The sequence below is a fragment of the Anomaloglossus baeobatrachus genome, chromosome 8 (assembly GCF_048569485.1).
Source record: "Anomaloglossus baeobatrachus isolate aAnoBae1 chromosome 8, aAnoBae1.hap1, whole genome shotgun sequence".
NCBI classification, from domain to species: Eukaryota; Metazoa; Chordata; class Amphibia; order Anura; family Aromobatidae; genus Anomaloglossus; species Anomaloglossus baeobatrachus.
This window is the reverse complement of record NC_134360.1, coordinates 2,200,552-2,223,676: the sequence shown is the minus strand read 5'-3', so window position 1 is coordinate 2,223,676 and position 23,125 is coordinate 2,200,552. Positions and strand designations below refer to the sequence as shown.

At 48.9% G+C, this 23,125-nt stretch overlaps 1 protein-coding gene across 6 annotated transcripts in view; it reads right to left on the bottom strand.

Annotated features, from left to right (window-relative positions):
* IQSEC1 (IQ motif and Sec7 domain ArfGEF 1) overlaps positions 1 to 23,125 on the bottom strand; it is a 1,387,106-nt gene that overhangs the window by 74,295 nt on the left and 1,289,686 nt on the right. For all 6 annotated transcript variants that reach the window (XM_075321245.1, XM_075321244.1, XM_075321240.1 and 3 more), the window contains one exon: positions 19,324 to 19,485. In XM_075321245.1, coding sequence (XP_075177360.1) covers positions 19,324 to 19,485 — 162 coding nt within the window. The remainder of the gene's footprint in view (positions 1 to 19,323; positions 19,486 to 23,125) is intronic.

Below are 23,125 nucleotides of genomic sequence, written 5' to 3'. Positions count from 1 at the left end.
AATGACGTGGGCTTCGCCTAATTTTTGAGTCCAGCCGGGTACAACTAGGCAGCTGGGGATTGGAATCCACAGTGCAGGGTGCCCATGCTTTTTGGGCACCCCCACTGCGAATTGCAGTCCGCAGCCACCCCAGAAAATGGCGCTTTCATAGAAGCGCCATCTTCTGGCGCTGTATCCAACTCTTCTAGCTGCCCTGATGCCGGGTGGCTAGCTAGGTAATAATGGAGTTAGGGCTAGCTGTATATTATCAGCTAGCCCTAAGCCCGAAATTCATGGTGTCACGCCAATATTAGACATGGCCACCATGAATTTCTAGTAATGATAAAAAAAAAAACACAACACACAGAAAAATATTTTTATTAGAAATAAAACACAACACAATTAGTGACTCCATCTTTATTGAAATTAACCCCCCTCCGCAGTAATCCTGGGTCAGGGTCCCGCGCCGTCCAATCCGGATCCAATATCATCTGATCGGTTTGCTGGAAGGCAAAGCGATCAGATGATGTGTCAGGTTCAAAAGCCTGAATCACATCACACATCAGCTGATTGTATAAAAGCCGGTTATACAATCAGCAGATGCATCAGTAGAAAAAAAAAAAATAATACTCACTTATGTGCTGTGCTGATTACCGGCAGCTCCTGCAGCGATCGATTGGACAGGAGTCTGATCCCGTCCGATCGCTGCAAGAGCTGCCGGTAATCAGCTGATGAAGTCCCCTGACGGCAGGATCAGCTGATAGCCGGCCGGGCACGAAAAAGCCGGCGAGACTACGATCAGCTGATGCGTCAGGTGACTGCATCAGGTGATCCCTCGCCAGGTCCTGCAAGCAAGGTCCTGCCCCGGGGAGACTGCACACAGCCAGAGCGGCGGGACCGGGAGGAGATGGGAGCGGGCATTGCACCGGACCCTGCGGACAGGTGAGTATATATGACATTTTTTTATTTTTCTACTGTTCACTTTGGTTTTCGCCGCTGCCTCCACCTCCCGCCCAGACATGGCGCCGCACGGAGCTGACATGCACAGGACGGGAGGTGGAAGCAGCGGTGACGGTACCGGGAGGATTCATGCTTCTGTGTTTACCAACAGAAGGAATCCTCTTCCTGTACACGTCACTGTAGTGCCCACCCCTTGCGTGTATAGCTGCGTTTTTAGTCATAGAAACGCGGCTATATGCGTTTTTCATTGCGTTTTTAACATCTCATTGAATTCAATGAGTGAAAAACGCAGTGGAAAACGCAGAAATAATTGACATGCTGCATTTTTGTGGTCACCACAAAAACGCAGCTAAAAAAAAACGCTGTGTGGGGACAGCACTTATGAAAACCCATTGACATTGCTGGGGAAGCAATGTCACTGCGTTTTCAGCACAAAAACGCGGTAAAAAACGCCGCTAAAAACGCGGCAAAAACGCCTAGTGCGCACATAGCCTTACAGAGAAGCCATCGTGTTCATGCTGCCTGGGTGTCCTGGCCAGGACTTTGTAGCCGCCGGTTCTGCTCCCATCAGCCACGGTCCGTCATCCTGGACACCAGCAGTAAACGTCATGGTTTGGAGTGGCCTTGTGGCACCTAGGATGCCAGGTGCAGAAGTGAAGACCGGCTGCCGCAGACGACCAGATCCATCTAATACCGATGCACACTCAGTTTTCACAACATGTCTAACCTTTTCATATCAGCAGTGACAACTGATGTAACACCATGGGCCAATGTGCCGATCGTATCCACCTGGTACCGGGTCCAGATCCTGCTGATTATCGGGAACAACTGCAGTCACCTGCTCTCAGCAAACCTCAGACTTATTTATGGATGGAGAAGCGGAGAAGATGCACACCGGAGCTCCGCACTAGAGCTCTGCGCAGTCAGTATATATATATATATATATAACCGTCTCAATCCGAGCAGAGATCGCCCAATCACCCGATCACAACCGATCCGACGATCACCTCCGATCCCCCAATCGCCTCCGATCCCCCAATCGCCTCCGATCCCCCAATCGCCTCGGATCCCACAATCGCCTCCGATCCCCCAATCACAACCGATCCCCCAATCACCTCCGACCCCCCACACACCTCCAATCCCCCAATCGCCTCCGATCCCCCAATCGCCTCAGATCCCCCAATCGCCTCCGATCCCCCAATCGCCTCCGATCCCCCAGTCGCCTCCGATCCCCCAATCACCTCCGATCCCCCAATCACCTCCGATCCCCCAATCATGTCTGCCAGGAGGAGACACCTTTACACAGTTTGGGCAATAACCTCCGCCCCCATGTAACCTGGCAGAGAGCAATTACTATAACATATTCATCCTCTGGCGGACACAGGCAGAAGGTGCCCCTGTGCTAGACAGTATAGGGGCCCGATCCAGGCCAATAGCTCCTCATATTGCACAGTCAGGGCCCCTGACATCTCGGGCCCTGTCCGGCCACACCGGTTACACCCCAGGATTGCTATACATTATATATAGGGCCACACCAGTTACACCCCAGGATTGCTATACATTATATATCCGGCCACACCGGTTACACCCCAGGATTGCTATACATTATATATAGGGCCACACCAGTTACACCCCAGGATTGCTATACATTATATATCCGGCCACACCGGTTACACCCCAGGATTGCTATACATTATATGTCCGGCCACACAGGTTACACCCCAGGATTGCTATACATTATATAACCGGCCACACAAGTTACACCCCAGGATTGCTATACATTATATATCCGGCCACACAAGTTACACCCCAGGATTGCTATACATTATATATCCGGCCACACCGGTTACACCCCAGGATTGCTATACATTATATATCCGGCCACACCGGTTACACCCCAGGATTGCTATACATTATATATCCGGCCACACCGGTTACACCCCAGGATTGCTATACATTATATATCCGGCCACACCGGTTACACCCCAGGATTGCTATACATTATATATCCGGCCACACCGGTTACACCCCAGGATTGCTATACATTATATATCCGGCCACACCGGTTACACCCCAGGATTGCTATACATTATATATCCGGCCACACCGGTTACACCCCAGGATTGCTATACATTATATATCCGGCCACACCGGTTACACCCCAGGATTGCTATACATTATATATCCGGCCACACCGGTTACACCCCAGGATTGCTATACATTATATATCCGGCCACACCGGTTACACCCCAGGATTGCTATACATTATATATCCGGCCACACCCCAGGATTGCTATACATTATATATCCGGCCACACCGGTTACACCCCAGGATTGCTATACATTATATATCCGGCCACACCGGTTACACCCCAGGATTGCTATACATTATATATCCGGCCACACCGGTTACACCCCAGGATTGCTATACATTATATATCCGGCCACACAGGTTACACCCCAGGATTGCTATACATTATATATCCGGCCACACAGGTTACACCCCTGGATTGCTATACATTATATATCCGGCCACACCGGTTACACCCCAGGATTGCTATACATTATATATCCGGCCACACAGGTTACACCCCTGGATTGCTATACATTATATGCCCGGCCACACAGGTTACACCCCAGGATTGCTATACATTATATATCCGGCCACACAGGTTACACCCCTGGATTGCTATACATTATATGCCCGGCCACACAGGTTACACCCCTGGATTGCTATACATTATATGCCCGGCCACACAGGTTACACCCCAGGATTGCTATACATTATATATCCGGCCACACCGGTTACACCCCAGGATTGCTATACATTATATATCCGGCCACACAGGTTACACCCCAGGATTGCTATACATTATATATCCGGCCACACCGGTTACACCCCAGGATTGCTATACATTATATGTCCGGCCACACCGGTTACACCCCAGGATTGCTATACATTATATATCCGGCCACACCGGTTACACCCCAGGATTGCTATACATTATATATCCGGCCACACCGGTTACACCCCACGATTGCTATACATTATATATCCGGCCACACCGGTTACACCCCACGATTGCTATACATTATATATCCGGCCACACAGGTTACACCCCAGGATTGCTATACATTATATATCCGGCCACACCGGTTACACCCCTGGATTGCTATACATTATATATCCGGCCACACCGGTTACACCCCAGGATTGCTATACATTATATATCCGGCCACACCGGTTACACCCCAGGATTGCTATACATTATATATCCGGCCACACCGGTTACACCCCAGGATTGCTATACATTATATATCCGGCCACACAGGTTACACCCCAGGATTGCTATACATTATATATCCGGCCACACAGGTTACACCCCAGGATTGCTATACATTATATATCCGGCCACACAGGTTACACCCCAGGATTGCTATACATTATATATCCGGCCACACAGGTTACACCCCAGGATTGCTATACATTATATATCCGGCCACACAGGTTACACCCCAGGATTGCTATACATTATATATCCGGCCACACCGGTTACACCCCAGGATTGCTATACATTATATATCCGGCCACACCGGTTACACCCCTGGATTGCTATACATTATATATCCGGCCACACAGGTTACACCCCAGGATTGCTATACATTATATATCCGGCCACACCGGTTACACCCCTGGATTGCTATACATTATATATCCGGCCACACCGGTTACACCCCAGGATTGCTATACATTATATATCCGGCCACACAGGTTACACCCCAGGATTGCTATACATTATATATCCGGCCACACAGGTTACACCCCAGGATTGCTATACATTATATATCCGGCCACACCGGTTACACCCCAGGATTGCTATACATTATATATCCGGCCACACCGGTTACACCCCAGGATTGCTATACATTATATATCCGGCCACACAGGTTACACCCCAGGATTGCTATACATTATATATCCGGCCACACAGGTTACACCCCAGGATTGCTATACATTATATATCCGGCCACACAGGTTACACCCCAGGATTGCTATACATTATATATCCGGCCACACCGGTTACACCCCAGGATTGCTATACATTATATATCCGGCCACACAGGTTACACCCCAGGATTGCTATACATTATATGTCCGGCCACACAGGTTACACCCCAGGATTGCTATACATTATATATCCGGCCACACCGGTTACACCCCAGGATTGCTATACATTATATATCCGGCCACACAGGTTACACCCCAGGATTGCTATACATTATATATCCGGTCACACAGGTTACACCCCAGGATTGCTATACATTATATATCCGGCCACACCGGTTACACCCCAGGATTGCTATACATTATATATCCGGCCACACCGGTTACACCCCAGGATTGCTATACATTATATGTCCGGCCACACAGGTTACACCCCAGGATTGCTATACATTATATATCCGGCCACACAGGTTACACCCCAGGATTGCTATACATTATATATCCGGCCACACCGGTTACACCCCAGGATTGCTATACATTATATATCCGGCCACACCGGTTACACCCCAGGATTGCTATACATTATATATCCGGCCACACAGGTTACACCCTAGGATTGCTATACAGTATATATCCGGCCACACAGGTTACACCCCAGGATTGCTATACATTATATATCCGGCCACACCGGTTACACCCCAGGATTGCTATACATTATATATCCGGCCACACAGGTTACACCCCAGGATTGCTATACATTATATATCCGGCCACACAGGTTACATCCCAGGATTGCTATACATTATATATCCGGCCACACCGGTTACACCCCAGGATTGCTATACATTATATATCCGGCCACACCGGTTACACCCCAGGATTGCTATACATTATATATCCGGCCACACAGGTTACACCCCAGGATTGCTATACATTATATATCCGGCCACACAGGTTACACCCCAGGATTGCTATACATTATATATCCGGCCACACCGGTTACACCCCAGGATTGCTATACATTATATATCCGGCCACACAGGTTACACCCCAGGATTGCTATACATTATATGTCCGGCCCCACAGGTTACACCCCAGGATTGCTATACATTATATATCCGGCCACACCGGTTACACCCCAGGATTGCTATACATTATATATCCGGCCACACAGGTTACACCCCAGGATTGCTATACATTATATGTCCGGCCACACAGGTTACACCCCAGGATTGCTATACATTATATATCCGGCCACACAGGTTACACCCCAGGATTGCTATACATTATATATCCGGCCACACAGGTTACACCCCAGGATTGGTATACATTATATATCCGGCCACACCGGTTACACCCCACGATTGCTATACATTATATATCCGGCCACACAGGTTACACCCCAGGATTGCTATACATTATATATCCGGCCATACAGGTTACACCCCAGGATTGCTATACATTATATATCCGGCCACACAGGTTACACCCCAGGATTGCTATACATTATATATCCGGCCACACAGGTTACACCCCTGGATTGCTATACATTATATATCCGGCCACACAGGTTACACCCCAGGATTGCTATACATTATATATCCGGCCACACCGGTTACACCCCAGGATTGCTATACATTATATATCCGGCCACACCGGTTACACCCCAGGATTGCTATACATTATATATCCGGCCACACCGGTTACACCCCTGGATTGCTATACATTATATATCCGGCCACACAGGTTACACCCCAGGATTGCTATACATTATATATCCGGCCACACCGGTTACACCCCAGGATTGCTATACATTATATATCCGGCCACACCGGTTACACCCCAGGATTGCTATACATTATATATCCGGCCACACAAGTTACACCCCAGGATTGCTATACATTATATATCCGGCCACACCGGTTACACCCCAGGATTGCTATACATTATATATCCGGCCACACCGGTTACACCCCAGGATTGCTATACATTATATATCCGGCCACACCGGTTACACCCCAGGATTGCTATACATTATATATCCGGACACACAGGTTACACCCCAGGATTGCTATACATTATATGTCCGGCCACACAGGTTACACCCCAGGATTGCTATACATTATATATCCGGCCACACCGGTTACACCCCAGGATTGCTATACATTATATGTCCGGCCACACCGGTTACATCCCAGGATTGCTATACATTATATATCCGGCCACACAGGTTACACCCCAGGATTGCTATACATTATATATCCGGCCACACAGGTTACACCCCAGGATTGCTATACATTATATGTCCGGCCACACAGGTTACACCCCAGGATTGCTATACATTATATATCCGGCCACACAGGTTACACCCCAGGATTGCTATACATTATATATCCGGCCACACCGGTTACACCCCAGGATTGCTATACATTATATATCCGGCCACACCGGTTACACCCCAGGATTGCTATACATTATATATCCGGCCACACAGGTTACACCCCAGGATTGCTATACATTATATATCCGGCCACACAGGTTACACCCCAGGATTGCTATACATTATATATCCGGCCACACCGGTTACACCCCAGGATTGCTATACATTATATATCCGGCCACACAGGTTACACCCCAGGATTGCTATACATTATATGTCCGGCCCCACAGGTTACACCCCAGGATTGCTATACATTATATATCCGGCCACACCGGTTACACCCCAGGATTGCTATACATTATATATCCGGCCACACAGGTTACACCCCAGGATTGCTATACATTATATGTCCGGCCACACAGGTTACACCCCAGGATTGCTATACATTATATATCCGGCCACACAGGTTACACCCCAGGATTGCTATACATTATATATCCGGCCACACAGGTTACACCCCAGGATTGGTATACATTATATATCCGGCCACACCGGTTACACCCCACGATTGCTATACATTATATATCCGGCCACACAGGTTACACCCCAGGATTGCTATACATTATATATCCGGCCACACAGGTTACACCCCAGGATTGCTATACATTATATATCCGGCCACACAGGTTACACCCCAGGATTGCTATACATTATATATCCGGCCACACAGGTTACACCCCTGGATTGCTATACATTATATATCCGGCCACACAGGTTACACCCCAGGATTGCTATACATTATATATCCGGCCACACCGGTTACACCCCAGGATTGCTATACATTATATATCCGGCCACACCGGTTACACCCCAGGATTGCTATACATTATATATCCGGCCACACCGGTTACACCCCTGGATTGCTATACATTATATATCCGGCCACACAGGTTACACCCCAGGATTGCTATACATTATATATCCGGCCACACCGGTTACACCCCAGGATTGCTATACATTATATATCCGGCCACACCGGTTACACCCCAGGATTGCTATACATTATATATCCGGCCACACAAGTTACACCCCAGGATTGCTATACATTATATATCCGGCCACACAGGTTACACCCCAGGATTGCTATACATTATATATCCGGCCACACAGGTTACACCCCAGGATTGCTATACATTATATATCCGGCCACACCGGTTACACCCCAGGATTGCTATACATTATATATCCGGCCACACCGGTTACACCCCAGGATTGCTATACATTATATATCCGGCCACACCGGTTACACCCCAGGATTGCTATACATTATATATCCGGCCACACCGGTTACACCCCAGGATTGCTATACATTATATATCCGGCCACACCGGTTACACCCCAGGATTGCTATACATTATATATCCGGCCACACCGGTTACACCCCAGGATTGCTATACATTATATATCCGGACACACAGGTTACACCCCAGGATTGCTATACATTATATGTCCGGCCACACAGGTTACACCCCAGGATTGCTATACATTATATATCCGGCCACACCGGTTACACCCCAGGATTGCTATACATTATATGTCCGGCCACACCGGTTACATCCCAGGATTGCTATACATTATATATCCGGCCACACAGGTTACACCCCAGGATTGCTATACATTATATATCCGGCCACACAGGTTACACCCCAGGATTGCTATACATTATATGTCCGGCCACACAGGTTACACCCCAGGATTGCTATACATTATATATCCGGCCACACAGGTTACACCCCAGGATTGCTATACATTATATATCCGGCCACACAGGTTACACCCCAGGATTGCTATACTTTATATATCCGGCCACACCGGTTACACCCCAGGATTGCTATACATTATATATCCGGCCACACAGGTTACACCCCAGGATTGCTATACATTATATATCCGGCCACACCGGTTACACCCCAGGATTGCTATACATTATATATCCGGCCACACAGGTTACACCCCAGGATTGCTATACATTATATATCCGGCCACACCGGTTACACCTCAGGATTGCTATACATTATATATCCGGCCACACCGGTTACACCCCAGGATTGCTATACATTATATATCCGGCCACACCGGTTACACCCCAGGATTGCTATACATTATATATCCGGCCACACCGGTTACACCCCAGGATTGCTATACATTATATATCCGGCCACACAGGTTACACCCCAGGATTGCTATACATTATATATCCGGCCACACAGGTTACACCCCAGGATTGCTATACATTATATATCCGGCCACACCGGTTACACCCCAGGATTGCTATACATTATATATCCGGCCACACCGGTTACACCCCAGGATTGCTATACATTATATATCCGGCCACACCGGTTACACCCCAGGATTGCTATACATTATATATCCGGCCACACCGGTTACACCCCAGGATTGCTATACATTATATATCCGGCCACACCAGTTACACCCAGGATTGCTATACATTATATATCCGGCCACACCAGTTACACCCAGGATTGCTATACATTATATATCCGGCCACACCGGTTACACCCCAGGATTGTTATACATTATATATCCGGCCACACAGGTTACACCCCAGGATTGCTATACATTATATATCCGGCCACACCGGTTACACCCCAGGATTGCTATACATTATATAACCGGCCTCCGGCCACACAGGTTACACCCCAGGATTGCTATACATTATATATCCGGCCACACAGGTTACACCCAGGATTGCTATACATTATATATCCGGCCACACCAGTTACACCCAGGATTGCTATACATTATATATCCGGCCACACAGGTTACACCCCAGGATTGCTATACATTATATATCCGGCCACACCGGTTACACCCCAGGATTGCTATACATTATATAACCGGCCTCCGGCCACACAGGTTACACCCCAGGATTGCTATACATTATATATCCGGCCACACAGGTTACACCCCAGGATTGCTATACATTATATATCCGGCCACACAGGTTACACCCCAGGATTGCTATACATTATATATCCGGCCACACAGGTTACACCCCAGGATTGCTATACATTATATATCCGGCCACACCGGTTACACCCCAGGATTGCTATACATTATATATCCGGCCACACCGGTTACACCCCAGGATTGCTATACATTATATATCCGGCCACACAGGTTACACCCCTGGATTGCTATACATTATATATCCGGCCACACAGGTTACACCCCAGGATTGCTATACATTATATATCCGGCCACACCGGTTACACCCCAGGATTGCTATACATTATATAACCGGCCTCCGGCCACACAGGTTACACCCCAGGATTGCTATACATTATATATCCGGCCACACAGGTTACACCCCAGGATTGCTATACATTATATATCCGGCCACACAGGTTACACCCCAGGATTGCTATACATTATATATCCGGCCACACCGGTTACACCCTAGGATTGCTATACATTATATATCCGGCCACACCGGTTACACCCCAGGATTGCTATACATTATATGCCCGGCCACACCGGTTACACATCAGGATTGCTATACATTATATGTCCGGCCACACCGGTTACACTCCAGGATTGCTATACATTATATATCCGGCCACACCGGTTACACCCCAGTATTGCTATACATTATATATCCGGCCACACAGGTTACACCCCAAAATTGCTATACATTATATATCCGGCCACACCGGTTACACCCCTGGATTGCTATACATTATATATCCGGCCACACCGGTTACACCCCAGGATTGCTATACATTATATGTCCGGCCACACAGGTTACACCCCAGGATTGCTATACATTATATATCCGGCCACACCGGTTACACCCCAGGATTGCTATACATTATATATCCGGCCACACAGGTTACACCCCAGGATTGCTATACATTATATATCCGGCCACACAGGTTACACCCCAGGATTGCTATACATTATATATCCGGCCACACAGGTTACACCCCAGGATTGCTATACATTATATGTCCGGCCACACAGGTTACACCCCAGGATTGCTATACATTATATATCCGGCCACACAGGTTACACCCCAGGATTGCTATACATTATATATCCGGCCACACAGGTTACACCCCAGGATTGCTATACATTATATATCCGGCCACACAGGTTACACCTCAGGATTGCTATACATTATATATCCGGCCACACCGGTTACACCCCAGGATTGCTATACATTATATATCCGGCCACACAGGTTACACCCCAGGATTGCTATACATTATATATCCGGCCACACAGGTTACACCCCAGGATTGCTATACATTATATATCCGGCCACACAGGTTACACCTCAGGATTGCTATACATTATATATCCGGCCACACCGGTTACACCCCAGGATTGCTATACATTATATATCCGGCCACACAGGTTACACCCCAGGATTGCTATACATTATATATCCGGCCACACCGGTTACACCCCAGGATTGCTATACATTATATATCCGGCCACACCGGTTACACCCAAGGATTGCTATACATTATATATCCGGCCACACCGGTTACACCCCTGGATTGCTATACATTATATATCCGGCCACACAGGTTACACCCCAGGATTGCTATACATTATATATCCGGCCACACCGGTTACACCCCAGGATTGCTATACATTATATATCCGGCCACACCGGTTACACCCCAGGATTGCTATACATTATATATCCGGCCACACAAGTTACACCCCAGGATTGCTATACATTATATATCCGGCCACACCGGTTACACCCCAGGATTGCTATACATTATATAACCGGCCTCCGGCCACACAGGTTACACCCCAGGATTGCTATACATTATATATCCGGCCACACAGGTTACACCCCAGGATTGCTATACATTATATATCCGGCCACACAGGTTACACCCCAGGATTGCTATACATTATATATCCGGCCACACCGGTTACACCCCAGGATTGCTATACATTATATATCCGGCCACACCGGTTACACCCCAGGATTGCTATACATTATATATCCGGCCACACCGGTTACACCCCAGGATTGCTATACATTATATATCCGGCCACACAGGTTACACCCCAGGATTGCTATACATTATATGTCCGGCCACACAGGTTACACCCCAGGATTGCTATACATTATATATCCGGCCACACCGGTTACACCCCAGGATTGCTATACATTATATGTCCGGCCACACCGGTTACATCCCAGGATTGCTATACATTATATATCCGGCCACACAGGTTACACCCCAGGATTGCTATACATTATATATCCGGCCACACAGGTTACACCCCAGGATTGCTATACATTATATGTCCGGCCACACAGGTTACACCCCAGGATTGCTATACATTATATATCCGGCCACACAGGTTACACCCCAGGATTGCTATACATTATATATCCGGCCACACAGGTTACACCCCAGGATTGCTATACTTTATATATCCGGCCACACCGGTTACACCCCAGGATTGCTATACATTATATATCCGGCCACACAGGTTACACCCCAGGATTGCTATACATTATATATCCGGCCACACCGGTTACACCCCAGGATTGCTATACATTATATATCCGACCACACCGGTTACACCCCAGGATTGCTATACATTATATATCCGGCCACACAGGTTACACCCCAGGATTGCTATACATTATATATCCGGCCACACCGGTTACACCCAGGATTGCTATACATTATATATCCGGCCACACCGGTTACACCCCAGGATTGCTATACATTATATATCCGGCCACACCGGTTACACCCCAGGATTGCTATACATTATATATCCGGCCACACCAGTTACACCCAGGATTGCTATACATTATATATCCGGCCACACCAGTTACACCCAGGATTGCTATACATTATATATCCGGCCACACAGGTTACACCCCAGGATTGCTATACATTATATATCCGGCCACACCGGTTACACCCCAGGATTGTTATACATTATATATCCGGCCACACAGGTTACACCCCAGGATTGCTATACATTATATGTCCGGCCACACAGGTTACACCCCAGGATTGCTATACATTATATATCCGGCCACACAGGTTACACCCCAGGATTGCTATACATTATATATCCGGCCACACAGGTTACACCCCAGGATTGCTATACATTATATATCCGGCCACACAGGTTACACCCCAGGATTGCTATACATTATATATCCGGCCCCACAGGTTACACCCCAGGATTGCTATACATTATATATCCGGCCACACCGGTTACACCCCAGGATTGCTATACATTATATATCCGGCCACACCGGTTACACCCCAGGATTGCTATACATTATATATCCGGCCACACCGGTTACACCCCTGGATTGCTATACATTATATATCCGGCCACACAGGTTACACCCCAGGATTGCTATACATTATATATCCGGCCACACCGGTTACACCCCAGGATTGCTATACATTATATATCCGGCCACACCGGTTACACCCCAGGATTGCTATACATTATATATCCGGCCACACAAGTTACACCCCAGGATTGCTATACATTATATATCCGGCCACACCGGTTACACCCCAGGATTGCTATACATTATATAACCGGCCTCCGGCCACACAGGTTACACCCCAGGATTGCTATACATTATATATCCGGCCACACAGGTTACACCCCACGATTGCTATACATTATATATCCGGCCACACCGGTTACACCCCAGGATTGCTATACATTATATATCCGGCCACACCGGTTACACCCCAGGATTGCTATACATTATATATCCGGCCACACCGGTTACACCCCAGGATTGCTATACATTATATATCCGGCCACACAGGTTACACCCCAGGATTGCTATACATTATATGTCCGGCCACACAGGTTACACCCCAGGATTGCTATACATTATATATCCGGCCACACCGGTTACACCCCAGGATTGCTATACATTATATGTCCGGCCACACCGGTTACATCCCAGGATTGCTATACATTATATATCCGGCCACACAGGTTACACCCCAGGATTGCTATACATTATATATCCGGCCACACAGGTTACACCCCAGGATTGCTATACATTATATATCCGGCCACACAGGTTACACCCCAGGATTGCTATACTTTATATATCCGGCCACACCGGTTACACCCCAGGATTGCTATACATTATATATCCGGCCACACAGGTTACACCCCAGGATTGCTATACATTATATATCCGGCCACACCGGTTACACCCCAGGATTGCTATACATTATATATCCGACCACACCGGTTACACCCCAGGATTGCTATACATTATATATCCGGCCACACAGGTTACACCCCAGGATTGCTATACATTATATATCCGGCCACACAGGTTACACCCCAGGATTGCTATACTTTATATATCCGGCCACATAGGTTACACCCCAGGATTGCTATACATTATATATCCGGCCACACCGGTTACACCCCAGGATTGCTATACATTATATATCCGGCCACACCGGTTACACCCAGGATTGCTATACATTATATATCCGGCCACACCGGTTACACCCCAGGATTGCTATACATTATATATCCGGCCACACCGGTTACACCCCAGGATTGCTATACATTATATATCCGGCCACACCAGTTACACCCAGGATTGCTATACATTATATATCCGGCCACACCAGTTACACCCAGGATTGCTATACATTATATATCCGGCCACACAGGTTACACCCCAGGATTGCTATACATTATATATCCGGCCACACCGGTTACACCCCAGGATTGCTATACATTATATATCCGGCCACACAGGTTACACCCCAGGATTGCTATACATTATATATCCGGCCACACAGGTTACACCCCAGGATTGCTATACATTATATATCCGGCCACACAGGTTACACCCCAGAATTGCTATACATTATATATCCGGCCACACAGGTTACACCCCAGGATTGCTATACATTATATATCCGGCCACACCGGTTACACCCCAGGATTGCTATACATTATATATCCGGCCACACCGGTTACACCCCAGGATTGCTATACATTATATATCCGGCCACACAGGTTACACCCCAGGATTGCTATACATTATATATCCGGCCACACCGGTTACACCCCTGGATTGCTATACATTATATATCCAGCCACACCGGTTACACCCCAGGATTGCTATACATTATATGTCCGGCCACACAGGTTACACCCCAGGATTGCTATACATTATATATCCGGCCACACAGGTTACACCCCAGGATTGCTATACATTATATGTCCGGCCACACAGGTTACACCCCAGGATTGCTATACATTATATATCCGGCCACACCGGTTACACCCCAGGATTGCTATACATTATATATCCGGCCACACAGGTTACACCCCAGGATTGCTATACATTATATGTCCGGCCACACAGGTTACACCCCAGGATTGCTATACATTATATATCCGGCCACACAGGTTACACCCCAGGATTGCTATACATTATATATCCGGCCACACCGGTTACACCCCAGGATTGCTATACATTATATGTCCGGCCCCACAGGTTACACCCCAGGATTGCTATACATTAATATGCCCGGCCACACCGGTTACACCCCAGGATTGGTATACATTATATATCCGGCCACACCGGTTACACCTCAGGATTGCTATACATTATATATCCGGCTACACAGGTTACACCCCAGGATTGCTATACATTATATGTCCGGCCACACAGGTTACACCCCAGGATTGCTATACATTATATATCCGGCCACACAGGTTACACCCCAGGATTGCTATACATTATATATCCGGCCACACCGGTTACACCCCAGGATTGCTATACATTATATATCCGGCCACACAGGTTACACCCCAGGATTGCTATACATTATATATCCGGCCACACAGGTTACACCTCAGGATTGCTATACATTATATATCCGGCCACACAGGTTACACCCCAGGATTGCTATACATTATATGCCCGGCCACACCGGTTACACCCCAGGATTGCTATACATTATATGCCCGGCCACACCGGTTACACCCCAGGATTGTTATACATTATATATCCGGCCACACCGGTTACACCCCAGGATTGCTATACATTATATATCCGGCCACACCGGTTACACCCCAGGATTGCTATACATTATATATCCGGCCACACCGGTTACACCCCAGGATTGCTATACATTATATATCCGGCCACACAGGTTACACCTCAGGATTGCTATACATTATATATCCGGCCACACAGGTTACACCTCAGGATTGCTATACATTATATATCCGGCCACACCGGTTACACCCCAGGATTGCTATACATTATATATCCGGCCACACCGGTTACACCCCAGGATTGCTATACATTATATATCCGGCCACACCGGTTACACCTCAGGATTGCTATACATTATATATCCGGCCACACCGGTTACACCTCAGGATTGCTATACATTATATATCCGGCCACACCGGTTACACCCCAGGATTGCTATACATTATATATCCGGCCACACCGGTTACACCCCACGATTGCTATACATTATATATCCGGCCACACAGGTTACACCCCAGGATTGCTATACATTATATATCCGGCCACACAGGTTACACCCCACGATTGCTATACATTATATATCCGGCCACACAGGTTACACCCCAGGATTGCTATACATTATATATCCGGCCACACAGGTTACACCCCAGGATTGCTATACATTATATATCCGGCCACACCGGTTACACCCCAGGATTGCTATACATTATATATCCGGCCACACCGGTTACACCCCACGATTGCTATACATTATATATCCGGCCACACAGGTTACACCCCAGGATTGCTATACATTATATATCCGGCCACACAGGTTACACCCCAGGATTGCTATACATTATATATCCGGCCACACAGGTTACACCCCAGGATTGCTATACATTATATGTCCGGCCACACAGGTTACACCCCACGATTGCTATACATTATATATCCGGCCACACAGGTTACACCCCAGGATTGCTATACATTATATATCCGGCCACACAGGTTACACCCCACGATTGCTATACATTATATATCCGGCCACACAGGTTACACCCCAGGATTGCTATACATTATATATCCGGCCACACAGGTTACACCCCAGGATTGCTATACATTATATATCCGGCCACACAGGTTACACCCCAGGATTGCTATACATTATATGTCCGGCCACACAGGTTACACCCCAGGATTGCTATACATTATATATCCGGCCACACAAGTTACACCCCAGGATTGCTATACATTATATATCCGGCCACACAGGTTACACACCAGGATTGCTATACATTATATATCCGGCCACACAGGTTACACCCCAGGATTGCTATACATTATATATAGGGCCACACCGGTTACACCTCAGGATTGCTATACATTATATGTCCGGCCACACCGGTTACACCCCACGATTGCTATACATTATATATAGGGCCACACAGGTTACACCCCAGGATTGCTATACATTATATATCCGGCCACACCGGTTACACCCCAGGATTGCTATACATTATATATCCGGCCACCCAGGTTACACCCCAGGATTGCTATACATTATATATCCGGCCACACAGGTTACACCCCAGGATTGCTATACATTATATATCCGGCCACACCGGTTACACCCCAGGATTGCTATACATTATATATCCGGCCACACCGGTTACACCCCACGATTGCTATACATTATATATCCGGCCACACAGGTTACACCCCAGGATTGCTATACATTATATGTCCGGCCACACAGGTTACACCCCAGGATTGCTATACATTATATATCCGGCCACACAAGTTACACCCCAGGATTGCTATACATTATATATCCGGCCACACAGGTTACACCCCAGGATTGCTATACATTATATATAGGGCCACACCGGTTACACCTCAGGATTGCTATACATTATATGTCCGGCCACACAGGTTACACCCCAGGATTGCTATACATTATATATCCGGCCACACCGGTTACACCCCAGGATTGCTATACATTATATATCCGGCCACACCGGTTACACCCCAGGATTGCTATACATTATATGTCCGGCCACACCGGTTACACCCCAGGATTGCTATACATTATATATCCGGCCACACAGGTTACACCCCAGGATTGCTATACATTATATATCCGGCCACACAGGTTACACCCCAGGATTGCTATACATTATATATCCGGCCACACCGGTTACACCCCAGGATTGCTATACATTATATGTCCGGCCACACAGGTTACACCCCAGGATTGCTATACATTATATATCCGGCCACACAGGTTACACCCCAGGATTGCTATACATTATATATCCGGCCACACCGGTTACACCCCAGGATTGCTATACATTATATATCCGGCCACACCGGTTACACCCCACGATTGCTATACATTATATATCCGGCCACACAGGTTACACCCCAGGATTGCTATACATTATATGTCCGGCCACACAGGTTACACCCCAGGATTGCTATACATTATATATCCGGCCACACAGGTTACACCCCAGGATTGCTATACATTATATATCCGGCCACACAAGTTACACCCCAGGATTGCTATACATTATATATCCGGCCACACAGATTACACCCCAGGATTGCTATACATTATATATAGGGCCACACCGGTTACACCTCAGGATTGCTATACATTATATGTCCGGCCACACCGGTTACACCCCACGATTGCTATACATTATATATAGGGCCACACAGGTTACACCCCAGGATTGCTATACATTATATGTCCGGCCACACCGGTTACACCCCACGATTGCTATACATTATATATCCGGCCACACAGGTTACACCCCAGGATTGCTATACATTATATATCCGGCCACACAGGTTACACCCCAGGATTGCTATACATTATATATAGGGCTGAATAATGGCTCTGACACTTGTACTCACTCGAGGACGTCTCTGTTGAACTGTTTCTGTCGGTTGCCCAGAAACTCTCCGATCATTTGCCGGCTGAGTCCCTTCCTCTGCAGGAGAAAATGAGCGACTCCAACTGGGGTGTCCGGCACGAAGCCCCGCTCAATCAGATACTGGATCCCCTTTTCAGGTTTCCTACAGGAAGAGAAAAAGTCATGAAATCAATGGAAAGCCACAGACTGAAGGGGCGACCGTGGCCACAGACTGAAGGGGCGACCGTGGCCACAGACTGAAGGGGCGACCGTGGCCACAGACTAAAGGGGCGATCGTGGCCACAGACTGAAGGGGCCACCGTGGCCACAGACTGAAGGGGCGACCGTGGCCACAGACTGAAGGGGCGACCGTGGCCACAGACTGAAGGGGCGACCGTGGCCACAGACTGAAGGGGCGACCGTGGCCACAGACTGAAGGGGCGACCGTGGCCACAGACTGAAGGGGAGACCGTGGCCATAGACTGAAGGGGAGACCATGGCAACAGACTGAAGGGGCGACCGTGGCCACAGACTGAAGGGGCGACCGTGGCCACAGACTGAAGGGGAGACCGTGGCCACAGACTGAAGGGGAGACCGTGGCCACAGACTGAAGGGGAGACCGTGGCCACAGACTGAAGGGGAGACCGTGGCCACAGACTGAAGGGAGACCGTGGCCACAGACTGAAGGGAGACCGTGGCCACTGACTGAAGGGGAGACCGTGGCCACTGACTGAAGGGGAGACCATGGCAACAGACTGAAGGGGTGACCGTGGCCACAGACTGAAGGGGAGACCGTGGCCACAGACTGAAGGGGAGACCGTGGCCACAGACTAAAGGGGAGACCATGGCCACAGACTGAAGGGGAGACCGTGGCCACAGACTGAAGGGGAGACCGTGGCCACAGACTGAAGGGGAGATCGTGGCCACAGACTGAAGGGGCGAACGTGGTTACAGAATGAGGGGGAGAACGCAGCCACAGACTGAAGGGGCAAACGTGGCCACAGACTGAAGGGGCAAATGCAACCACATACCAAAGGGGTGACCATGGCCACAGACCAAAGGGGCGAACATGACCTTAAGGTACACTCACATGAGCGTATCAATTGGACTAGTGTATTGCGAGAAAATGTCGCATTGCACTCGGACCAGTTAGTTAACGAGGGAGAGCAGATGATCAGTTTTTTTCTTATCCAGATTCTGGATGAGAGAAAAGCCGCAGCATGCTGCGATTGTCTGCGAGAGCTGTGTCACTCGCACCCATACAAGTCCATGGGTGCGAGTGAAACATCGGACTGCACTCGGATGATATCGGAGTGCAGTGTGATAATCCCAGCTGACAATGGAGGAGATGAATCCCGCCCGCTCCTCCGCAGTGCCCACCCCCTCATCCTTACCTGTGGTCCGATCGTAGGATCACATCACAGTTGCATGACACTCAGCTCACGCTCACAGCAAAGAGGGAGCCAAGGATCGGATGCCATACCATCGTGTGAATCCAGCCAAAGGTCTCGGTTCCACTTGCGCATAGCTTCTGGTGCGAGAGCATTGACTGCTGAGGGCGTCATCCAAGGGTCATGTGACTGTGATCCTATCTTGGGAGGGGCACTTTCTCCCCATCTCCTCCGCTGTCTGTCTCTGCGTATATCGCATTGCGGTCAGATGACGTGAGAGTGCAGTGTGAGGTTTCACACTCTCCCATAGACCAATATGGGAGCGTGTGAGCAGAGATTCGTTGCCAAATGCCGCATACTGCGATTCATTCTGAATGCCGCTATGGGGGGAGAAATCAATCGCAGATGGACACTGCACCATAGTTTTGCACTAGAGAGAGCAATCCGATGTTTTATTGGACCCGAGGCCTTAGGCTATGTGCGCACACTGCAGTTTTGTTTCTTCAGCAAAAAATGCATCCTCTGGCAGAAAAACGCATACAAAAAAACCAGTGGAAAACAGACAGGGCTAGGATGCCGTTATCTGCTATCTGACCTTGTGCACAGCAATCTGGTGCGGACACTGCTGTGCATTCTGATCATTTTCAGGTGGGCTCTAGTGCACGAGCCCCCGGAGGGCATTACGCTGCTGACACTTCTGTTGGTGGTGGATCTCGGGTCTGAAGAGGTCCGGCTCAGCAGGTCGCACACACCGGACTCTCGTCTGCCGTCAGGGGGAGACCCCGATACCAGCTCAGTAGATTTGCTGTACGCTGACATTTGGGAGCTTTTCCGCTCTCTCCAGAGTTCTGGATGGGCTGATGGCACTCTCACTTTACAGCCCCTCTAATTACTGACATTTTCTGGATTGTTTCTTTCAACAAGCAACAGAAGTGAAATTGTATTTCCAGATGCTAAAACAATTGATTTCAGGAGAAGGTGACCTACAAACATCCCTGGACTGCGCAGAACACAATCTCACCAGCGAGGACGACGAGCCGGACTGCGCAGAACACAATCTCACCAGCGAGGAGGACGAGCCGGACTGCGCAGAACACAATCTCACCAGCGAGGACGACGAGCCGGACTGCGCAGAACACAATCTCACCAGCGAGGACGACGAGCCGGACTGCGCAGAACACAATCTCACCAGCGAGGACGACGAGCCGGACTGCGCAGAACACAATCTCACCAGCGAGGACGACGAGCCGGACTGCGCAGAACACAATCTCACCAGCGAGGAAGACGAGCCGGACTGCGCAGAACACAATCTCACCAGCGAGGACGACGAGCCGGACTGCGCAGAACACAATCTCACCAGCGAGGACGACGAGCCGGACTGCGCAGAACACAATCTCACCAGCGAGGAGGACGAGCCGGACTGCGCAGAACACAATCTCACCAGCGAGGACGACGAGCCGGACTGCGCAGAACACAATCTCACCAGCGAGGACGACGAGCCGGACTGTGCAGAACACAATCTCACCAGCGAGGACGACGAGCCGGACTGCGCAGAACACAATCTCACCAGCGAGGACGACGAGCCGGACTGCGCAGAACACAATCTCACCAGCGAGGATGACGAGCCGGACTGCGCAGAACACAATCTCACCAGCGAGGACGACGAGCCGGACTACGCAGAACACAATCTCACCAGCGAGGACGACGAGCCGGACTGCGCAGAACACAATCTCACCAGCGAGGACGACGAGCCGGACTGCGCAGAACACAATCTCACCAGCGAGGACGACGAGCCGGACTGCGCAGAACACAATCTCACCAGCGAGGACGACGAGCCGGACTGCGCAGAACACAATCTCACCAGCGAGGACGACGAGCCGGACTGCGCAGAACACAATCTCACCAGCGAGGACGACGAGCCGGACTGCGCAGAACACAATCTCACCAGCGAGGACGACGAGCCGGACTGCGCAGAACACAATCTCACCAGCGAGGATGACGAGCCGGACTGCGCAGAACACAATCTCACCAGCGAGGACGACGAGCCGGACTACGCAGAACACAATCTCACCAGCGAGGACGACGAGCCGGACTGCGCAGAACACAATCTCACCAGCGAGGACGACGAGCCGGACTGCGCAGAACACAATCTCACCAGCGAGGACGACGAGCCGGACTGCGCAGAACACAATCTCACCAGCGAGGACGACGAGCCGGACTGCGCAGAACACAATCTCACCAGCGAGGACGACGAGCCGGACTGCGCAGAACACAATCTCACCAGCGAGGACGACGAGCCGGACTGCGCAGAACACAATCTCACCAGCGAGGACGACGAGCCGGACTGCGCAGAACACAATCTCACCAGCGAGGACGACGAGCCGGACTGCGCAGAACACAATCTCACCAGCG